We start from the raw sequence: 18,808 nt of genomic DNA on the forward strand, positions 1-18,808 counted from the left end.
CCGGACGACATGAACATCTCTCATACGTTCAATGTAGCTGACATTTATGAGTATCATGCCGATTGTGTTCTTTATCCAGATGAGAACTCGGGGTCGAGTTCTTTGGAGGTGGAGGAGACTGATGCAGGAGACGGTTAAGCTTAGTCCATTCTAGTTTACATGATATTTTCCTAATTAAGTGTTTTCCTTTTCTAATTAGGATTTTAGTAATTATCCTATTTTATGCATTAGGCTTTCTCTATAAATAGAGACCCTAGATCGTTTGTTTTGAACACAACTATTATTCATTCTTATTAATCAAAGTCTTGAGTTTTCGAGCTTTACCTTTTCTGGTGGATTCCAGAGCTTTTTCTTCAAGTTTGTCGCTTGCAAACTTGAGCTTTCAATTCCAAGACCAACGCTTGTTGTCTTGGTGCATTCCGACTGCGTCACTCTGTCTCTCATCGTCTTGATCATTTGCGGATCTGTAATGCAGATGGTGTCATGATCTTGATTGGGAACAAGAAGCAAGCCTCTTTTCAAAACTGTCTTCCAGGTATGCATAATGCATGTGCCTGTTTTTTTTTGTTAGAATGGTCTATGATCTGAAACCTCAGAGCACTGTTTGTTTCCCTTCTACATACTAACAGATTATGATGCAGTTGTTTAGTCCTTTGATATTTGTTTTGCTCTCTTACAATTCTTTTTTGCTCTGTTCTCAATCTAAATCACTAACTATGTTCAACAGACAACAGCTAAGCTACCCCTATCAACCAAGCTTCTTCTCATCATGATATTGATCAGAAGGATTCAAATGTTCATATATATGTATCTCCAGAACTGCTGGTTATGTTGCAGGATATGGTATCCTAGAGTATTAAAAAAGTGGTCTCGTAGAAAAAAATTTGATGTTGATTGATGCAGAAAAAACATTGACATCTCAGTACCCATTTGTCAATCTGAATCACTGACTATGTTGGTTCATCATTGTTCAACCTGATAACAAAGGCACCATAAGATAAGATAGAGCTACTCTCTCTACCACTGTCTCTCCAGAGATGTCAATCTCTCCCTTAGCCCCACATTAATTAGCATACAAGACTAGGATGAACAAACTATTATTTATATCACAAATTCATCTGTAACAAGGGCTCACACACACTTTCATCTGAGTATATACATTCCAAAGCTTTTCAATTCTCCACACAGTTCATGAATCTGCTGAGAAAACTCGCGGAAGAAGGACAAGCTCAATCCAAGGTTACAGCCAATCGAGTAAGCAGCAGTGTCGGGTCATCTCTATCAAACTTATCTTCAATAGAAATCGTTTCCAGCAACACAAAAGATGACTTAGACTTAGCAAGATAAAAGAGGCGAATCAATCTTTGAGTTCCATTCACCTCTCTTTATGGTGTTGATCAGAGGGATTCAAAAGTATTACATTATATCTAGTAGCGCTGGTTTTTTATTGCAGGGGCCAAGAGTATAGAAAGTGGTCTTGTATGACAGACAAAGATTTTTTTATTTAGTTTAATGCAAGACAAAACACATGATGCATTGTACTCTGATGAAAAGAGAATTCGTGAAAAAAAGCACGTCCTCCTTATTCAGTGGATAAAAGATTGGTTTATTGATAACAATTATTGGTCTTTGGTAGCAAAAAAAATTGCTAGATTAAAGCATCTAGGAAGCAATATAGGAACTAAATTAAAGCATCTAAGGCTCGATCTTGACAATATCTTCAATAGATTTCCTATACTCCACAATCAAATCCCTGACCAAAAGATACAACAACACTAAGGTAAGAGCAAAATCAATATGATCAAGATAAAAAGTTGAAAACAATTTAGCTAACCTTCTTTGTTGAAGCAACTGCTCACTCTCTTCTACATTTCTCTTTTGGCCATCAACAGTCTGATTCAAACACAAAGAGATCCACAATAAGCACAAGATTAAACAGAGCCAACACAGAGTTTGTTCTGATCCAAAATGTTAGTAAACCTACCATAGTCTTAGATCCTAGCGATCCTGAAATCGAATTCAGCAACTGCTGACACTTTTCGAAATGGCTATTCAATTCAGTCACCTGCAAATTTACAATTCAATATCCAACAAGAATGAACCCTAGAAAATCTCATTAAAAAAAAAGACTGGATTTTTAACAAACCAGGGCATCAGAATTCTGATCTCGTGTTCCATTTTCAATGGCATCGGTTAATTTCTCCACCATCTGCGTTCATTAACACGAATATTATTATCAAACAGATTCCAATTCCAGGGGAAGAAACTGATAAAAATCCAATTTTTTAATTACTTACCGGATAAAGATGGAAGTGAGAAGCTAAAGACTGATGCTGTTGCGGAGTCTGCACCAACTGTTGCTGTTGTTGCGGTGTATGCATCATTGATTGAGGCGTATGAACCACCGTCTGCTGTGGCGGAGGCGATTGCAACGACTGCTGCGGCTGAGGAAGAGGAGGAGATTGTAACAAGCGTTGTTGCTGTTGTTGTTGTTGTTGGTATTGCTGTTGTTGAATGAAGTGTTGCTGTTGTTGGAATTGCTGAAATTGCTGCATATCTTGTTGTGGCTGGAACTGTTGCTGTTGTTGTTGGTGTTGTTGTTGAAGCAACTGATGTTGTTGTTGCTGCTGTATTTGTAATTGTTGTTGCTGGAGGAATAGCTGCTGGTCATGATTCGTCGGTGTACCGTAGTTACCCTGACCCTGCACGTTGGGGATCATCGACCAGTTACCACCTCCTCCTGAGAATTGATCCATAATTTCTCCTCCGATCTCACTTTTTTCGCCTTCTTCTCGTCGTTCGTTGTTTATATAAAGTAAGAAGCAGAGTTAAAGGCGGAATTCAGAAACGACGTCGTAAGCTAAGCGTATGAATCGCTCTTTAATGCAGGTTAAAAGCCCACGGACTTATCTTAGCCCATTTAGGTTTTTAATTCTCTCAAACGACGCAGTTTTAGGTTTCATCATCAATCGAAACAGACCGAAGAAGAAGCTTCTTCATTCCTAATTCCTTGTTCTTACAAAATTGAATTTTTTTCTTTTTCTTCAGTGGTTCAAAATTGAGAGCAGGTATGTGTTCATATAGAAACTGAGCTTTATTGTTGGGTTTGATCCGAAATTTTGAATTTTGAGCTTAATTATACTGTACACATAAGGGAATTTTATCAGTTCAACTTTTAAAAATTCTTCCTTTAAATTTTGATTCTTTTGATTCCAGCTTATCTCTTCCGTTCCACTGATGCGTTGAGAACATTTTTCATCTCACCATTTTTACTTATAGGTATCCTCAATTCTTAGTTTGAAAACTAAAAAAGAGCAAAACTTGTAGATGTTGATTCGATTTGAGATTGAAAATCAAGAAATGACGAATAGATAATTCGGTAGATGTTTTTAAATTCTGTATAGTGTTTTGTTACGATGCTTATATCGTCGTCTCAAAAATTGTTTTTTGAATTGACAGAACTCGGACACTACTTCACTTAAAGTAAGTACAGTACTTGTCTTCTCTTTAAGCTACGAAGATGAGGCTGTTGAAGGTTGCGACGTGTAACTTGAACCAATGGGCCATGGATTTCGAGTGCAACATGAAGAATATCAAGGCTTCCATCACCGAGGCAAAGGCTGCCGGTGCTGTCATCAGGCTTGGACCTGAGCTGGAAGTCACTGGTTATGGCTGCGAGGATCATTTCTTGGAGCTAGACACCATCACTCACGCGTATGCTTCTATTTTTCTTGCTGCTGAATCTACTAGTTCTTGGAATCATGTTTAACATATGTTTCTAATGTTCCTGTGAATATGTTTTTTCAGGTGGGAGTGTTTGAAGGAATTGCTGCTTGGTGATTGGACGGATGGTATATTGTGCAGCATTGGAATGCCTGTGATTAAAGGAGCAGAACGGTATAACTGTCAGGTTCTCTGTATGAACAGAAGAATCATCATGATTCGACCAAAGATGTGGCTTGCAAATGATGGAAACTATAGGGAGCTTAGGTGGTTCACGGCTTGGAAGCAGAGAGAACACCTCGATGAATTTCAGCTCCCTATTGAAATCTCTGAGGCTTTGGATCAGAAATCTGTTCCTTTTGGTTATGGTTACATCCAGTTTATCGACACGTGAGTTTGTATTTAATGCTGCCATTTCAACTTCGTCAATGATTTTTTTTATTGCGATTATTAATTGTATCAATTATATTTCCTTGTCAGGGCTGTTGCAGCTGAAGTCTGTGAGGAACTGTTTAGTCCACTTCCTCCTCATGCTGAGCTTGCATTGAATGGGGTTGAGGTATTTATGAATGCAAGTGGGAGTCATCACCAACTGCGAAAGCTAGATATCCGTTTGAATGCTTTCATGGGGGCTACTCATGCTCGTGGTGGGGTGTATATGTACAGTAATCAACAGGGATGTGATGGTGGCCGCTTATATTACGGTATGGTTGACAAACCTTAGAGGGAGTAACTGTTATCTACTTTTAAGTGACAGACCATCTTGATTTGTTCATTTTAAACCCAAGTGCAGATGGATGTGCATGCATTGTTGTAAACGGGGATGTTGTTGCTCAAGGCTCACAATTCTCGTTGAGGGACGTTGAGGTCATCATATCCCAAGTGGATCTTGATGCGGTATCCTACACCCTTTTGCTCTACTTTCTCCTGTTTTGTGATATATAAATGAAAAGTTCTTAGGACTATCTTGCTTCTTCGTCTGATAAAGGTTGCGAGTCTTCGAGGATCTATAAGTAGTTTCCAGGAACAAGCAAGCTGCAAGGTTAAAGTATCTTCAGTAGCTGTGCCCTGTAGACTGACACAGTCCTTCAATCTAAAAATGACACTGAGCAGTCCGAAGAAGGTTCTCTATCCTTAAGTATTTGATCCGAAGTTAACATTAATATTTTTCAATTCTAACATACATTAGTAATGTAGATCATGTACCACTCTCCACAAGAAGAAATAGCCTTTGGTCCCGCCTGCTGGATGTGGGACTATTTGAGAAGAAGTGGCGCTTCGGGGTTTTTGCTCCCTCTTTCTGGTGGAGCAGACAGCTCCTCCGTGGCAGCCATTGTTGGCTGCATGTGCCAACTTGTTGTTAAAGGTAAATTGGCACTTTATATATGTATGTTGAACTGTGTTTTTCTATGAAATTCCTTTATATTAAGTACTCTCAGAGTATATCTTCTTTCTCGTTTAGAGATTGCAAAGGGAGATGAGCAAGTAAAAGCTGATGCGAATCGAATTGGGAATTATTCTAATGGACAGTTTCCTACTGATAGCAAAGAGTTTGCCAAACGCATATTTTACACTGTCTTTATGGGGTCTGAAAACAGGTAAATTAGTTAACAGGAGCCAAGAATATGGGTTTTTGGTCATAACTGCCTGTAAACATGAAACTTTTGCCCATACTGAAATCTCAAATTTGCAGTTCTGAGGAGACAAAAAGGCGTGCAAAGCAGCTGGCAGATGAGATCGGTGCTTGGCATCTTGATGTGTGCATAGATGGCGTTGTCTCTGCGGTTCTAACTTTATTTCAAACGGTTACAGGCAAGCGACCTCGGTATAAGGTAAAGTGGGAATATACATTACCTAAACAAATAGTTGGAACAAACGAAGTATGATCATCTGGAAAAAGAGAAGAACAACAACAAATTGTGAAAATGGTTACTGATTTTGTGTCTTAGGTTGATGGAGGATCAAACGCTGAGAACCTTGGGTTGCAGAACATTCAAGCCCGGATGAGGATGGTGTTAGCATTTATGTTAGCATCTCTCTTGCCTTGGGTTCATAGCAAACCAGGATTTTACCTTGTTCTAGGCAGCTCGAATGTTGATGAAGGACTTCGTGGTTACCTGACAAAGGTAATGGAGTCATCTCCTTTTGCTGCGACATCTCAAATCGCATAGATTGCTAACAAATATATTCATTGTCTTGGTTGAAACAGTATGATTGCAGCTCAGCAGACATAAATCCCATAGGAAGTATCAGTAAAACGGATTTGAGGTTGTTCTTAAAATGGGCTGCAACGGATCTCGGATATCCATCCCTGGCAGAGATAGAAGCTGCTCCACCAACCGCTGAGCTTGAGCCCATTCGTTCTGACTATTCTCAGGTAATAACAAAACTATTTGTGAGTCGATATCTAAAGTTAACGAAGTTGTCAATTCAGACATTTTGAGTTTTGAAAACAGCTGGATGAAGTCGACATGGGAATGACTTATGAAGAGCTTTCAGTGTATGGAAGGATGAGGAAGATATTCCGGTGTGGACCAGTTTCTATGTTCAAGGTTTGATTTCCTGAAAGCTAGCCACATATGTTACTAAACCATGATACACTGAAACTGAAGCTGGTCTGTGATCCTGCAGAATCTATGTTACAAGTGGGGAACAAAGCTAAGCCCAGCAGAAGTAGCTGAGAAAGTGAAGTATTTCTTCAAATACTATTCGATCAATCGACACAAGATGACTGTCCTCACACCGTCCTACCACGCTGAGGTAATTACTTATCTGAAACGTATTTGAAACTATCTTGAGAGAAAGAAAAGTAACTCATTGGTTTTTTTTGTGTTGCAGAGTTACTCTCCAGAGGACAACAGATTCGATCTGAGGCAGTTTTTGTACAACAGCAGGTGGCCGTACCAGTTTAAGAAGATTGACGAGATAGTTGACGGCTTAAATGGCGACTCAGTTGCTTTCCCGGAAGAAGCAGGAAACTCCGAGAAAGAAGTTGGAGTTGTAGCAGCAAACTCTGAAGACCCAAGCGCGGGTCTCTGATGAAATATCATCCCACTAAACTCTCCCTCTATTTCAACCCAAAGTAGAAGTTAAAAAGACTGATATTTACACTTCAAAATAAGCATAGTAATTTTTCCAAATCACATACAGCAAATTGGAACATGTTTGTTACTACTTATACGATTAAATATGTATAAAAACCTTGCTTTCTATTTTCCTCTTCATAAAATCAATCTTGAGTATTGTGCAGTGGTTTGAAGAGTATTAACACCCACTAAATAAGTTTGAGGTGGAACTAAAATCCCAAGAAAAGTAAAAATGAAAGATTTCCTACTAATTAATAATTTAAATTGCGTATATTTATAAGATTTGAAAATAATATTAATTTTTTTGGTGGAAAGAAAATAATATTACTAGTTTGCTAAGAAATCATATTTTTTTAAAACATATTCAGTTTTAAAGAAAGAAATCAAAATTATACGGAATCGAAATGACAATAATTCTTTAATATATATATGGTTTCTTTTAATAGGAAATATTTTATCACATTTACACGGAAATCACGACACAATAATAAAACGATATATACAGAAATCACAACACAATTATAAACGATTTGAATAGTTTAATTGACTCTCTCAAACTTACATACACATAAATATATATACATAACCATGATCTAGCTCTTTTGCTGTCTTCACACCATAAAAATATATACAAAGAAAATGGCATTACTATCGTCAAAGCTTGGATTAATAGTGATTTTCGTCCTATGTTCTTGTCTCCTAGTTACTTCTCAATCAAAAGGTAACTATATAATGTATATATGTATCTCTAAGATCACAATCTAATAGCAAACAATTTATATTGTCTAACCTTGGTTTAACCGTACGTGTGGTACGTACGGTAACTAATGATAGATGTAAGAGGTGAGAAGGATGTTCATCCTCCAAGTTCGTGCGTGTTCAGAGGTCCATGTAGAAGCGATACAGATTGTAAGAGTCAATGCGGACCACCGGACTTCCCACCGTCGACACTTGGCTCATGCTTACCCAGTCCTAGAGGTCATGGCAACATTTGCTGTTGTACCAAAGATTATTAGTTCTCCCATACTTTAAACTATAAACAAAACCAAATGTTACTTTATATCATCGACTTCAAATGAATATTGATTTACTAGCTGTTTTTGGATGAAAACAAAAGAATCTTAAACGTACGTTGAACCTCTTCCAAACTCACTCTGGAGCTCTTGTAAGCTATTGCTTGAAATCAAGCGATGATATTTAATTTGGTCTCACTCCAACTTTTCTAATTGTCTCTAATTATTACAATATATGATTTTTAGTCACGTTCTTCATTTCATTTTAGTAATATAAATAAAAAGTAGCAAGTAAATCATCAAGTCTTAATGTAATAATGTTTTAGGTGGACATCTTTAATTATATGAAGATATATAGATTTATCCTTTGTTATCTTCTAGTAAAATTGATAGATAGTTAAATTTAGCCATTTAGGTTTATATAAAATACCTATATGTGATTCTTTTTAACCTTTTTGTAATCATCCAATCTATATTCTACTTTTTGTATCTATTCTTAATAGTATACACTTTAATTTTCTTGAAGATTTGATGACTATACAATACAGTATATATGGTTCCTTTTAATAGGAAATACGTTATTAATTTTATAAAGATATTAAACCCCTACTTTTAATTAATATGGACAGAAATCACAACACAATAAACAATTTCAATATTTATATGATACTGTCAAAGTTATATATATATATATATATATATGATCTTGCTCTTTACTTTCTTCACACCCAAAAAAAATTGTGTTGCTTCGGTAGAAACGCACCGAAGTGCTTCTCAATCAAAGCTTCGATATGGCATTATCAAAGCTTCGATATTTAATAGTCATCCTCGTCATATATTGTCTCCTAGTTGTTTCTCAATCAAAAGGTGATTAATATATGTTTTTCTAATCACAACTAAAATCTATTAAGGATCATATTCTCGTGTACCTTCTAATTAATTTTTGGTTTTGTTTAAAACATTGTTTATAATGAAATAGATATTGTAAGAGAGATCAATGCTATACATCCTCAATATTGCAACTATAGAGGTCCTTGTAAAACCCATAGAGATTGTAAGAGACCATGTGGACCTCCCGACTTCCCACCGGCGACTATTGGTTTATGCCAACCCACTCCTTGGGGTCATGGCAAACTTTGTTGTTGTGCCAAAGATTAATTTATTCATTTATTCTCTCATTGTAACCTTCTTTACTTTTAAATAACTATTTCATATGGTATTAAAGAAATTGATTTTGGATTTAACAAAAAAAAAGCATGTTTTTGGTTGTATTCGATCTATATATATGAACCAATGGTTTCAACTTTCAATCATACAAAATAAATGTTTGTTATTCACTACTTTAACACGTGCATGCGGAGGAGCAATAATCAAATTAAACGAAAAACGTTACTGACTGTAACAAGTATGTTGGTTTGATCTATATATATATACTTTGAGTACCATTTTCTTTAGTTCATATATATATCATAAATTATTAATACGCAAAGAGCTCTCTTATGTTTTGCATGCATGTGTAGCACAAAGTAAAATCATAAACACAATTAATTATACTACTAATAACATATAGGCGAATCGTAATTAATTTTCCTTTTTTTTTGTTGGTATAAACTTGCTTGCACCGTCCGTGACAGTTCTCCTTTCAACATATATGTTTGATTTAAACTAATTTTATAGAAAAGTCTCTATACATATACTTTAGATAATATATTAATCTTGGTGGCTATGTTGTTGTTCCTCTGAAGCAGAACTGTTGAGACAGTTGCCAAGATTATTAGCGAAGCTTAGAATCTCATTATGAGACATTAACGACCTTAGCCCCAAGAAATCCCTCGTCTCTCCTCCACCGTCGTCCACGACGTCGTTCTTGTCGTCTCCGGCTACAAAACCACCGTTGAAAGCTTCTTCTCCACCTCCGCCGTGATGATTCATCATGTAATAGTCTTGGAACCCGAATCCAGCTGGTCCAGATGGTGAAGTCATCATCTCGGCCATCGTAGTCGTGATCAAGTTATTATAGCTTGACCTTGACGGCTTCTCTTCTTCCTCTGGAGCTGTACTTGACTTCTTGGAACCCATTTGAGCAGCTTTCTGGAGCAAAGCCGTGGCTGACATAGCCGCCGACGGGTGGTGAAAGTTGGATCGTCCGGTGGGTGCAGAAGAAGCAAGAGGAGGGAACAAATTACCATTATTGCTGCTGCCATTAGGGTTATTAGGGTTCGATGAAGCAAGCCAAGGAGGGATGTTTTGGAAGTGATGATGTGACTCTTCTTGCTTCATAGGAGGAGCATGGAGATTATTGCTGCTGATCACGTTTTGGGATGAAGTAGAGAAAGTGATGTTCTGCTGTTGTGTTTGATGATGGCCATGATGAGAAGGAGAAGCTGAAGATTGTATGAGAATAGGGTTTGGTATGGCTCTTGCACTCTCTTCTGCTAACGCATCGCAAAATGCTCTATGAGTTATGAAACTATCCCTCCTGCAAATGCAATAATAATTCCACAAAATCAAAACATTATTAAGATTTGATGACTTTATAAAGTAAAACACAAAGACTTTTTCGTGGTTTTTTGTAGGTCCAACTAAAGCATGCATTATTTGTGGGGTGTGTCACGTGTGAATAATAATAAGATGATAGATCAATGTGCAATAAATGTAAGCCGTATATATATATGTAAAGGATTCCGATATTATAAGGAAGGACTCCAGCAAAAAAATAAAATAAAAAATACAACAACTTAGAAACAAGTACCACAATAATAAATAGTTGTTTAAATGTAGATTCTTTGAGCTACTTAATATTAATTACCATGTTTGTCCTATTCAAAATTCATAAATGAAACTAGCTAGTATCATAAACCCCAACAGATGCATGCTACCGTAGTATTTTATACTATGTGTCACTCGTTTTCACATTACTCTTGTAAAATAAACTTATAGACTTAAGTAAGTATTAATGCACAAGTTTCATTAAAAACATAATCGAGTCATATTAATTATTAAATGGTAATGTGTGAAAGAGTATTTTTTTACCTAGAAAAGAGAGTTCCACAGTCGCATTTGTATTCTTTAGTGCCACAAGTCTTAGCATGAGCTTTCCAATCTGATTGAACAGCATATTTCTTCGAGCACTTTTCACATTTCCATTTTTTCTCGCCATGTTTTCTGAAGAAATGCTTCTTGATTCCGGTCAAGTCTCCGAGAGCTCTCGAGGGATGGTTATGGACACAGCCTGGCTCTGGACAGATGTAAACTTTCTTCCTAACCACGTCTTTGTTTGATCTTTGCTTAAGCTTCCACGGTAGATTGTGTCCTCTCTTGTGGAGTTGCAAGTTCTGGTCTCTTTGAAAACCTTTGTTGCAGACCTCACATATGAATCTGTTTGTCGCCATTAGTGTTTTTGGTGATAAAGCCATCACTTCTGCTTCAGGGTCTGACCAAACAAAGTACATAAACTAATTACTTCTTGACTCATATAACAAAGAAACAAATTAACTATGGTAAAGTTTGGATTTTTATTTGGTTTTTTACCCATTGTGATAGTAGAGATGAGAAAGATGACAAAGTTAAAAGGGTAAAAGAGAATATTCGGACAGTACCCATAATTCAGAAAAAACAATAATCGATGATATATATCAAATAATTATAAAATGAATACGTCCAAAAATAAAAACCAAGAAAGTTTTGATTTTTCTTCTTCTTCTTCATCGTCATCATCAAAGTATATATCAAAAACTAAATTTACCTGGATTTCCTGGTTGATTTCTCTTCCTCTTGATAGATGATTGAGGAACAAAACACTGTTCTTGTTGGTGAATAAGGTTAGAGCCACTAGTTTCAGTTCTGTTTCCGGAAGACACACTTGCTTGATCTCCTGAAGCAGATGTTAGATTCGACATGTTCTCTTCCACTTGTTGTTGTTGTTGATGAAATATCATCTCTCTGTTCATCATCATCCTTAAAAACAAACAAAAACAAAAACTTTAGCTAGTAAAAAAGAAAGAGAGAACTAAAACCTTTTTTTTTTCAGATCTATGTACAGACAAAGAGTAGTGGAGAAAAAACATAAGCAGAAACATCCAAGAAACTAATGAAACCCATGATTCTATCTTAAAAGAAACTGATAAAAAAAATATTAAAAGTTTCTTGTTTTGGTTTCAACGCAAAGAGACAACCTTTGGTTTCTTTTACTTGTCGGAAGAACCAAAAAAAAATAATAATAAAACTCAGAATCCAAGAGATGTGAATAGAGAGAAACCTGAACACAAGAAAACCAGATTTTTTTGTTGGGTTCTTGTTCATTTCTCAAAACATGAACAACAAGAAGCTCTAAATTTTAACAAGAAAAATCCAAAATAAAAAAACATAGAAAACTCCAACAAAGAACTACTATATACACAAGACGAATAACAAACAGTGAGAAGAAATAAATTAATGAACCAAGCAGAAGGAAGAAAATACAAAAAGAAATACCTAAAGCTAGAAGAAGAAGAAGAAGGAGAGAGACGAGAGAGGGGAGATTGTGGATGAGAGAAAAAACTCTTATTAATTATCTCTCTCTCTCTCTTTCTCTTTGAAACTTATATATTTCTCAGAACAAATAAGTGAACCCTACCGCTAATAATGAAAAAAAAAAAAAGCAAAGATGAAAAATAAAACTCTTCTGGAGCTTTTGTCATTTTCTGTCTTTTTATTTTATTAATTTTACTTACTTACACACAGAAGCTCACAGAGACTCAGAGCAGTCTGTCCATTTTTATAATTATTATTTGACTGTAAATTATATTTTTTGCATTAACATTTGTCTATAGAGGTGGGCCAAAAAAAAAAAACTTTTTTGTCACAGTTGTGTGAAAACTGAAAAGCTTGCAAGCAGAAAGAAAGAGAGAAGAGGAGGAGAGTTTATAATTTTGTACGTTTCTCGAGATAGTGAGAAGACAACATGTTTTGTTTGAATTGAATTCGTTTTATTTTATAATTATATATAGTGCTGCATGCACTATTATTACATTATTGATTATGATGTTATTTTCCCTAGGGAGTTATTGATATTTTCATTATTATTATTTTGACTATTCAAGTCTTCATCATTGTACTCATTTTTATGGGAGAAATCATGTAAAATTTATTGGTTTCCACTTTTGTGACAACATTGTCAAATCTGTATTTAATCTACAGAATATTTTGATGTGTGAGTTTTTAGGAAACTTAAAAAAAAAAAAAAAGACTATCTAAGCAAATTTGCTCAACAGAAAGGTTGAATCTAAATTGAATAATTCATATTCATCCTCCTAATGCAGTTTTAATGGTGTCTTTTGTCAGTTATAAAGTTGTGAATACTTAGTTTTTTTTTTTTTTTTGTCGCCATGAATACTTAGATTTACAGTACCAAAAAACTTGATTGATTCATTGATTAAAGAGGTAAAAGGTTAACTTTTGTTGTTTCTTTGGGGATTCATTTTTGAGGCTTTTCATGTGAAAAGAAAAAAGAGAAAGAAAGAATAATGGATTAAACCTTTAATTACGTTGTAAACAAAAAAAAAAAAAAGAGTTAGTAAGTCTCAGTGACACATGCCCTAACCTACTTTATGATCTACATCGAGCTATGGACACAAATCATTGACATTTTTTTATTTTTGAATTTTTCTCTTAAAAGTTAAAACAAATGATAAGTATTAATCTATGATATTATATTTCATACGTAGACCGTGGTCGGTCCAAGGTCGTAGACTAGACACCACTAATCTCTCCCTATCTTATCTACATTTTTTAATTAAAAGAAAAAAAAGATATACTGACCATCCAAATTAAAACTTTGAGTAATATTTGCAACCATATTAATAGTCTAATCCATGTTTTGAAAAAAATCAAATCAAATCAAAGTGGGTACACATTTGGAAATTTGCATTTTTTGTAATGGTCTGAAATGTACCGCTACATCCGATTTTGTATTTTATGAGAAGCACATAAGAACAAATATTTTTAAAAAGAAAAAAAAAAAAAGAAGGAAGAAATTTCATGAATTAATATGTTGTCCACTCACATCATAGAGTCATTCTATTTGTATTTGGTGACAACCATGCATCCATAATGTGAAACTTTTGATTATAAATCCTCATGCTATTTTATTTCATTTTTATACATAAAATTAGGTGGCTAAACGAAAACTAATCAAATTTTATCCATTTTGGACAATTTTTTTATATAATATAAGTGTTTTCCTGGTAGCAATCCTAACTAGTATCGTTTTAGTTTTCAAGACCACCGCTAAAACTCCAATTCGTAGCTATCCCCCCATTACAAAACTACACACATTTGTCTGTTTACTCCAATCCGGTTGTGTTCTATATATTTCCATATAATTCGTCACCAGAATATAACTACGTACATAGTAGTAGGTGATGATTTGCAACAGTTATATAGGTCAATGCGAACAAAATCAGGTCCTGTCTCCACGTCGGCAACGCGTGGCTCCGGATTTATTTTACAATCATAATAATATATATATCTCAGACTTATATAAGAAGACTAAAAATAGTTGACAACTAAAAATATGCAAAAATGAAAATAATAATTAGATCCGCCGAAACTAATTTTTATAGAATTAACTCCATCATGTTTTGGTTTGAAAAAAAAATATGGGTAGGGTGTAGTAGCTGTCTAGTTTTATCCACGTTTGGTAACATGCTACTAAACGATGTTTAAAAGAAAAAACGTAAATCATTAAACAAATAAAGAATTATATGAATATTTTTTTCATTAGCACCTAATTAGTTAACCTTTATCCAAATGTCGTTATCGGCCTATAATCATAGACTTATATAAGCAGTCATTAGTTTGAACGATTAAGACATACTAATATTTATTTGTTTTAAAATTTACATCGTCTAATAATTGTATAATAAAGCATTATTTATTATACTTGTTGTGGAAATGGCATTATGTAAAGTATTACTGACTACTGCAAACATAATTAGGGGAGATGAGAGAGGGGAATCTCATCTAATCTACAGACATAGCCCACATAGGTGAAAGTGAGAGGTCGATGAAACCGTAGGAAGACCCAAGAACACGTGGCGTGTTATAATTGGGATTGTACGCTAAGCTAAAAAAACGAGTCATGATTGGTGTTTTTTTTAAGAGTCTTCATCAGTTCTGTGTGGAAACACGCGGTCAGAGACCACCTTTCCGAACAACCCTTCCCAATTGTTTCCGTTTCCGGTCTTCTTCTTCGATACGTCGCCGTTCTCTTGTCCCTACCAACCACTCAAAGCCATTTAAACCGGTGGTTCTCTCCCGACCTGTCCAAACCACCTATTCACTCTTTAATTATTGCAAACAAGCTCGATTGGTTTCGGTTTAGTTTTATTTTTATAAAAAGGTAAATCCAAATCATATGTCTTTTAAGGATTTTGCATACATTATTTCATTTTTGTTTTGGTCCGGTTGAGTTTTTGGTTTATGGGCTTCGATCTTTCTCCTCAAACCCATTAGAGGCCTATTTAGACAGAGAGTAGGAAGATAGAGTCCGTTGCTTTAATCAGTGTTTTTTTGGAAATATTGTATGGTTGATTGACTCAATTGGTCATTGGATTAAGATTAATTAATCGACTGGTCTTTGATTAATGGATTTATATCTGCACTTACGTGCCCACTTGTACATTACTAATCTCTTAACCATGTGTGTAATAAGATAAACCAATCTAATTACTTTAATTAACTCATTTACAATTATTAATTTAGCCGTTAACACTTCGTACTTAAACATCATCTCTATACCGAACAAAGATAGAGAGAGAGAGAGAGAGAAACAGAGCAACAATGGCGAAAGTAAATCGCTCCAACATTGGTCTCTCACTGTTATTATCGTTGTTGCTCTGCAGCTTTATCCCCGATCTTGAAGCTTCTTCACATAAAGATCTCAACCAACCGTACCGGACCGGTTATCACTTTCAACCTCCTAGCAATTGGATGAACGGTATGTACCGTACCGATCTTGATCTAAATACAAATCCATCGGTATATGTAATTCGATCCTCTAAATTAACATACTCTATTATCTGTTGACTCCGTTATGCTCGATGAAATCCAATTCGACCAACAAAAAACTCCAGATCCTAATGGTTAGTTCTCCTTTATTCATATTTTAAAAATATATAATTATTAAATCATTATTATACAAAATACGTATTTTTGTCTCTCTTTTTTTTTGGGTAGGGCCAATGATATACAAAGGAATATATCATTTATTTTACCAATATAACCCATACGGTGCTGTTTGGGATGTAAGAATCGTCTGGGGACACTCCACGTCAGTTGACTTAGTCAACTGGACTCCACAGCCTCCAGCTTTCAGTCCATCTCAGCCGTCAGATATCAACGGCTGTTGGTCAGGCTCGGTCACGATTCTCCCCAACGGCAAACCTGTTATCCTCTACACCGGCATTGACCTTAACAAGAGTCAAGTTCAAAACGTCGCCGTTCCGGTTAACGTCTCTGATCCGTATCTCCGGGAATGGTCTAAACCTCCGCTAAACCCTCTTATGGCGCCTAACTCGGTCAACGGAATCGACCCGGACCGGTTTCGAGATCCAACCACCGCGTGGCTCGGACTTGACGGAGAATGGCGAGTCATCGTCGGAAGCTCGACGGACGATCGTCGAGGGTTAGTGATTCTTTACAAAAGCAGAGATTTCTTGAATTGGACGCAATCGACGACACCTTTGCATTACGAAGACTTAACCGGAATGTGGGAATGTCCTGATTTTTTCCCGGTTTCGATAACCGGATCGGACGGTGTTGAAACGTCGTCAGTTGTTCAGAATGATGTTAAGTACGTGCTTAAAGTGAGTCTGATTGAGACATTACATGACTATTACACGATTGGGAGTTACGACCGTGAGAAAGACGTGTATGTGCCTGATCTTGGGTTTGTGCAAGATCGATCAGCTCCGAGGTTAGACTACGGGAAATATTACGCGTCAAAAACGTTTTACGATGATGTTAAGAAACGAAGGATCTTGTGGGGTTGGGTTAATGAATCTTCTCCGGCTAAGGATGATATTGAGAAGGGTTGGGCTGGTCTTCAGGTGCGTTTTAGTTTTCCCAGCATTTAACAGGTGTTTACAGATTCTTGAATCAACTTAACCTGTGTTTCTTTTTGTAATCTTGATTTGACAGTCATTTCCGAGGAAGATATGGCTCGATGAATCGGGAAAAGAATTATTACAATGGCCGATTGAAGAGATTGATACATTGCGTGGGACACAAGTCAGCTGGCAAAACAAAGTTCTTGAAGCAGGATCTACTGTCCAAATTCATGGTGTCACTGCTGCACAGGTAGGACTCGATCCTTATTCTTTAACTTAGACCACTCTAATGGGAACTGAATCGACCTTTAATATTGTTTTTTTTTTGGTATTGAGCAGGCAGATGTTGAGGTATCGTTCAAGGTAAATGAATTGGAGAAAGCGGATGTGATTGATCCGAGTTGGACCGACCCACAAAAGATATGTAGGGAGGAAGATTTGTCGGTTAAGTCCCGTGTAGGACCATTTGGTTTGATGGTTTTGACATCCAGTGACATGGAAGAGTACACGTCGGTTTACTTCAGAATCTTCAAGTCAAATGATAGTAATAAGCATACTAAGTATGTGGTGTTGATGTGCAGTGACCAGAGCAGGTATTTAAAATCTCTTGCATAGATCAAAAGACACATTTAGATTCTTTTGATAGTTTCATAAAATGTAAACGAAAATAACTCGTATTTGGTACTCACAGATCTTCGTTGAATGAGGAAAATGATAAATCCACGTTTGGTGCTTTTGTGGGGATAGACCCTTCTCAGCAGACACTTTCTCTTAGAACTTTGGTAAGTCTTATAGTATATGAAAGATATTTCCATAAACAAGTGTCTTGTATCAAGGTGAGTATACTTCAGTAGATGCATATACTAGGGGATTGATGAATGTTTTCTTTTTTTTTTGTTTGTAGATTGATCACTCGATAGTGGAGAGTTACGGTGGAGGAGGCAGAACATGTATAACCTCAAGAGTGTATCCAAAGTTGGCAATTGGAGAAAATGCAAATCTTTTTGCCTTCAACAAAGGAAGCGAAAGTGTTGATGTCTTGAGCCTAAGTGCTTGGAGCTTGAAGTCTGCTCAAATCAATGACGAGTCGATTTCACCATTTATTGAGCGTGAAGATTCACACTCACCTAAACAGTCATGAGTGCATATATATAGTACTACATTACATTGTACGGGGACACCATAATAAAATAAGAGACCACACACATATTTGTGATATCAATATTCTTGAACATTTTACTATTCAATTCAAACTTTGAAGATTTTTTTTTCTTTCCGTTGTGTATCTTATTCCTACGCAAAAGATTATACAGTTTTTTTTTTTTTTTTCATTTGAGCTTAAGCTATTTCATTGTTAAAGTAAAAATATTTTTCCTAAAATGAATGAAACAAACTCAAAAAGAGCATGTAGTAAAAAAATAGAATATTAATTTTTTTCAACATTATTTATTTATTTATTTCTGAAATAAAAAGAGTTGGTAATATATTGTGAATTTCATTTCACATTTTTTTTTTTTTTTTGTCATCAAATAAAAAGTTAACTCAAATGAGCCAACTTGACGGACAATTGTTTACAAACTTAATCAAATGCGGACTGTAACGAGCTTTGCGTGCCAAGTAATCCGCTTTTACATTCAGATTTCTAGGAATAAAAGATAAAGAAAAAGATGAGAATTCTTCCTTATCATTCTTGATATCCTCCAGGTAGACAGAGAAAGCCGGCCATTCGTGAGGAGAAGACACCATCTTCACCAAGTCCGAACAGTCGGTAAGAAAAGCAACTTCTCTGAAGTCATGGCCAATCATGCATCGCATCGCCCACACCAGAGCTTCTACTTCCGAATGAAGAGGGGAAAGACTTCTTCGTAGGTTAGAAGCTCCCATCGTCGTGGAAGAA

The 18,808-nt window shown here is 35.8% G+C and overlaps 4 protein-coding genes and 1 long non-coding RNA gene across 7 annotated transcripts; 3 read left to right on the top strand and 2 right to left on the bottom strand.

The window, feature by feature from the left end:
* Positions 1-1,518: 1,518 nt before the first annotated feature.
* On the bottom strand, positions 1,519-2,789 carry LOC17897777 (mediator of RNA polymerase II transcription subunit 9). Its single transcript, XM_006305502.2, has 5 exons — positions 2,298-2,789; positions 2,147-2,209; positions 1,985-2,065; positions 1,835-1,893; positions 1,519-1,753 (listed from the first exon to the last, which is right to left on the bottom strand). Exons 1-5 carry the CDS (start codon positions 2,754-2,756, stop codon positions 1,696-1,698), a joined length of 720 nt encoding a protein of 239 aa, XP_006305564.2. The 5' UTR covers positions 2,757-2,789; the 3' UTR covers positions 1,519-1,695.
* A 171-nt stretch (positions 2,790-2,960) lies between these two features.
* Positions 2,961-6,952, top strand: LOC17897310 (glutamine-dependent NAD(+) synthetase). Of its 2 annotated transcripts, none has more exons than XM_006303162.2 (14): positions 2,961-3,068; positions 3,460-3,714; positions 3,808-4,113; positions 4,204-4,427; positions 4,517-4,620; positions 4,712-4,846; positions 4,921-5,089; positions 5,186-5,321; positions 5,417-5,555; positions 5,673-5,849; positions 5,933-6,100; positions 6,180-6,275; positions 6,355-6,483; positions 6,562-6,952. In XM_006303162.2, the coding sequence occupies exons 2-14, from the start codon at positions 3,521-3,523 to the stop codon at positions 6,760-6,762; spliced, it is 2,178 nt and encodes a 725-aa protein (XP_006303224.1). In that variant the 5' UTR covers positions 2,961-3,068; positions 3,460-3,520; the 3' UTR covers positions 6,763-6,952. The 2 variants fall into 2 exon arrangements, with proteins under 2 accessions (XP_006303224.1, XP_023632708.1); XM_023776940.1 differs by lacking the exon at positions 2,961-3,068 and adding an exon at positions 3,217-3,279.
* Positions 6,953-8,558: 1,606 nt separating this feature from the next.
* Positions 8,559-9,093, top strand: LOC111828659. The gene is made up of 2 exons (XR_002832461.1): positions 8,559-8,689; positions 8,802-9,093. It is a non-coding gene; the product is annotated as an uncharacterized LOC111828659 (long non-coding RNA).
* Positions 9,094-9,389: 296 nt separating this feature from the next.
* Positions 9,390-12,329, bottom strand: LOC17898688 (protein indeterminate-domain 7). Of its 2 annotated transcripts, none has more exons than XM_006307278.2 (4): positions 12,296-12,329; positions 11,568-11,779; positions 10,856-11,255; positions 9,390-10,301 (listed from the first exon to the last, which is right to left on the bottom strand). In XM_006307278.2, the coding sequence occupies exons 2-4, from the start codon at positions 11,776-11,778 to the stop codon at positions 9,533-9,535; spliced, it is 1,380 nt and encodes a 459-aa protein (XP_006307340.2). In that variant the 5' UTR covers position 11,779; positions 12,296-12,329; the 3' UTR covers positions 9,390-9,532. The 2 variants fall into 2 exon arrangements, with proteins under 2 accessions (XP_006307340.2, XP_023632613.1); XM_023776845.1 differs by lacking the exon at positions 12,296-12,329 and adding an exon at positions 12,081-12,221.
* Positions 12,330-15,561: 3,232 nt separating this feature from the next.
* On the top strand, positions 15,562-18,183 carry LOC17898745 (beta-fructofuranosidase, insoluble isoenzyme CWINV3). The gene is made up of 7 exons (XM_023789438.1): positions 15,562-15,800; positions 15,937-15,945; positions 16,040-16,911; positions 17,003-17,161; positions 17,251-17,504; positions 17,603-17,693; positions 17,816-18,183. The coding sequence occupies exons 1-7, from the start codon at positions 15,644-15,646 to the stop codon at positions 18,050-18,052; spliced, it is 1,779 nt and encodes a 592-aa protein (XP_023645206.1). The 5' UTR covers positions 15,562-15,643; the 3' UTR covers positions 18,053-18,183.
* Positions 18,184-18,808: the final 625 nt, after the last annotated feature.

This window comes from Capsella rubella, unplaced genomic scaffold (genome assembly GCF_000375325.1).
Source record: "Capsella rubella cultivar Monte Gargano unplaced genomic scaffold, Caprub1_0 scaffold_1, whole genome shotgun sequence".
Taxonomy (NCBI): Eukaryota; Viridiplantae; Streptophyta; class Magnoliopsida; order Brassicales; family Brassicaceae; genus Capsella; species Capsella rubella.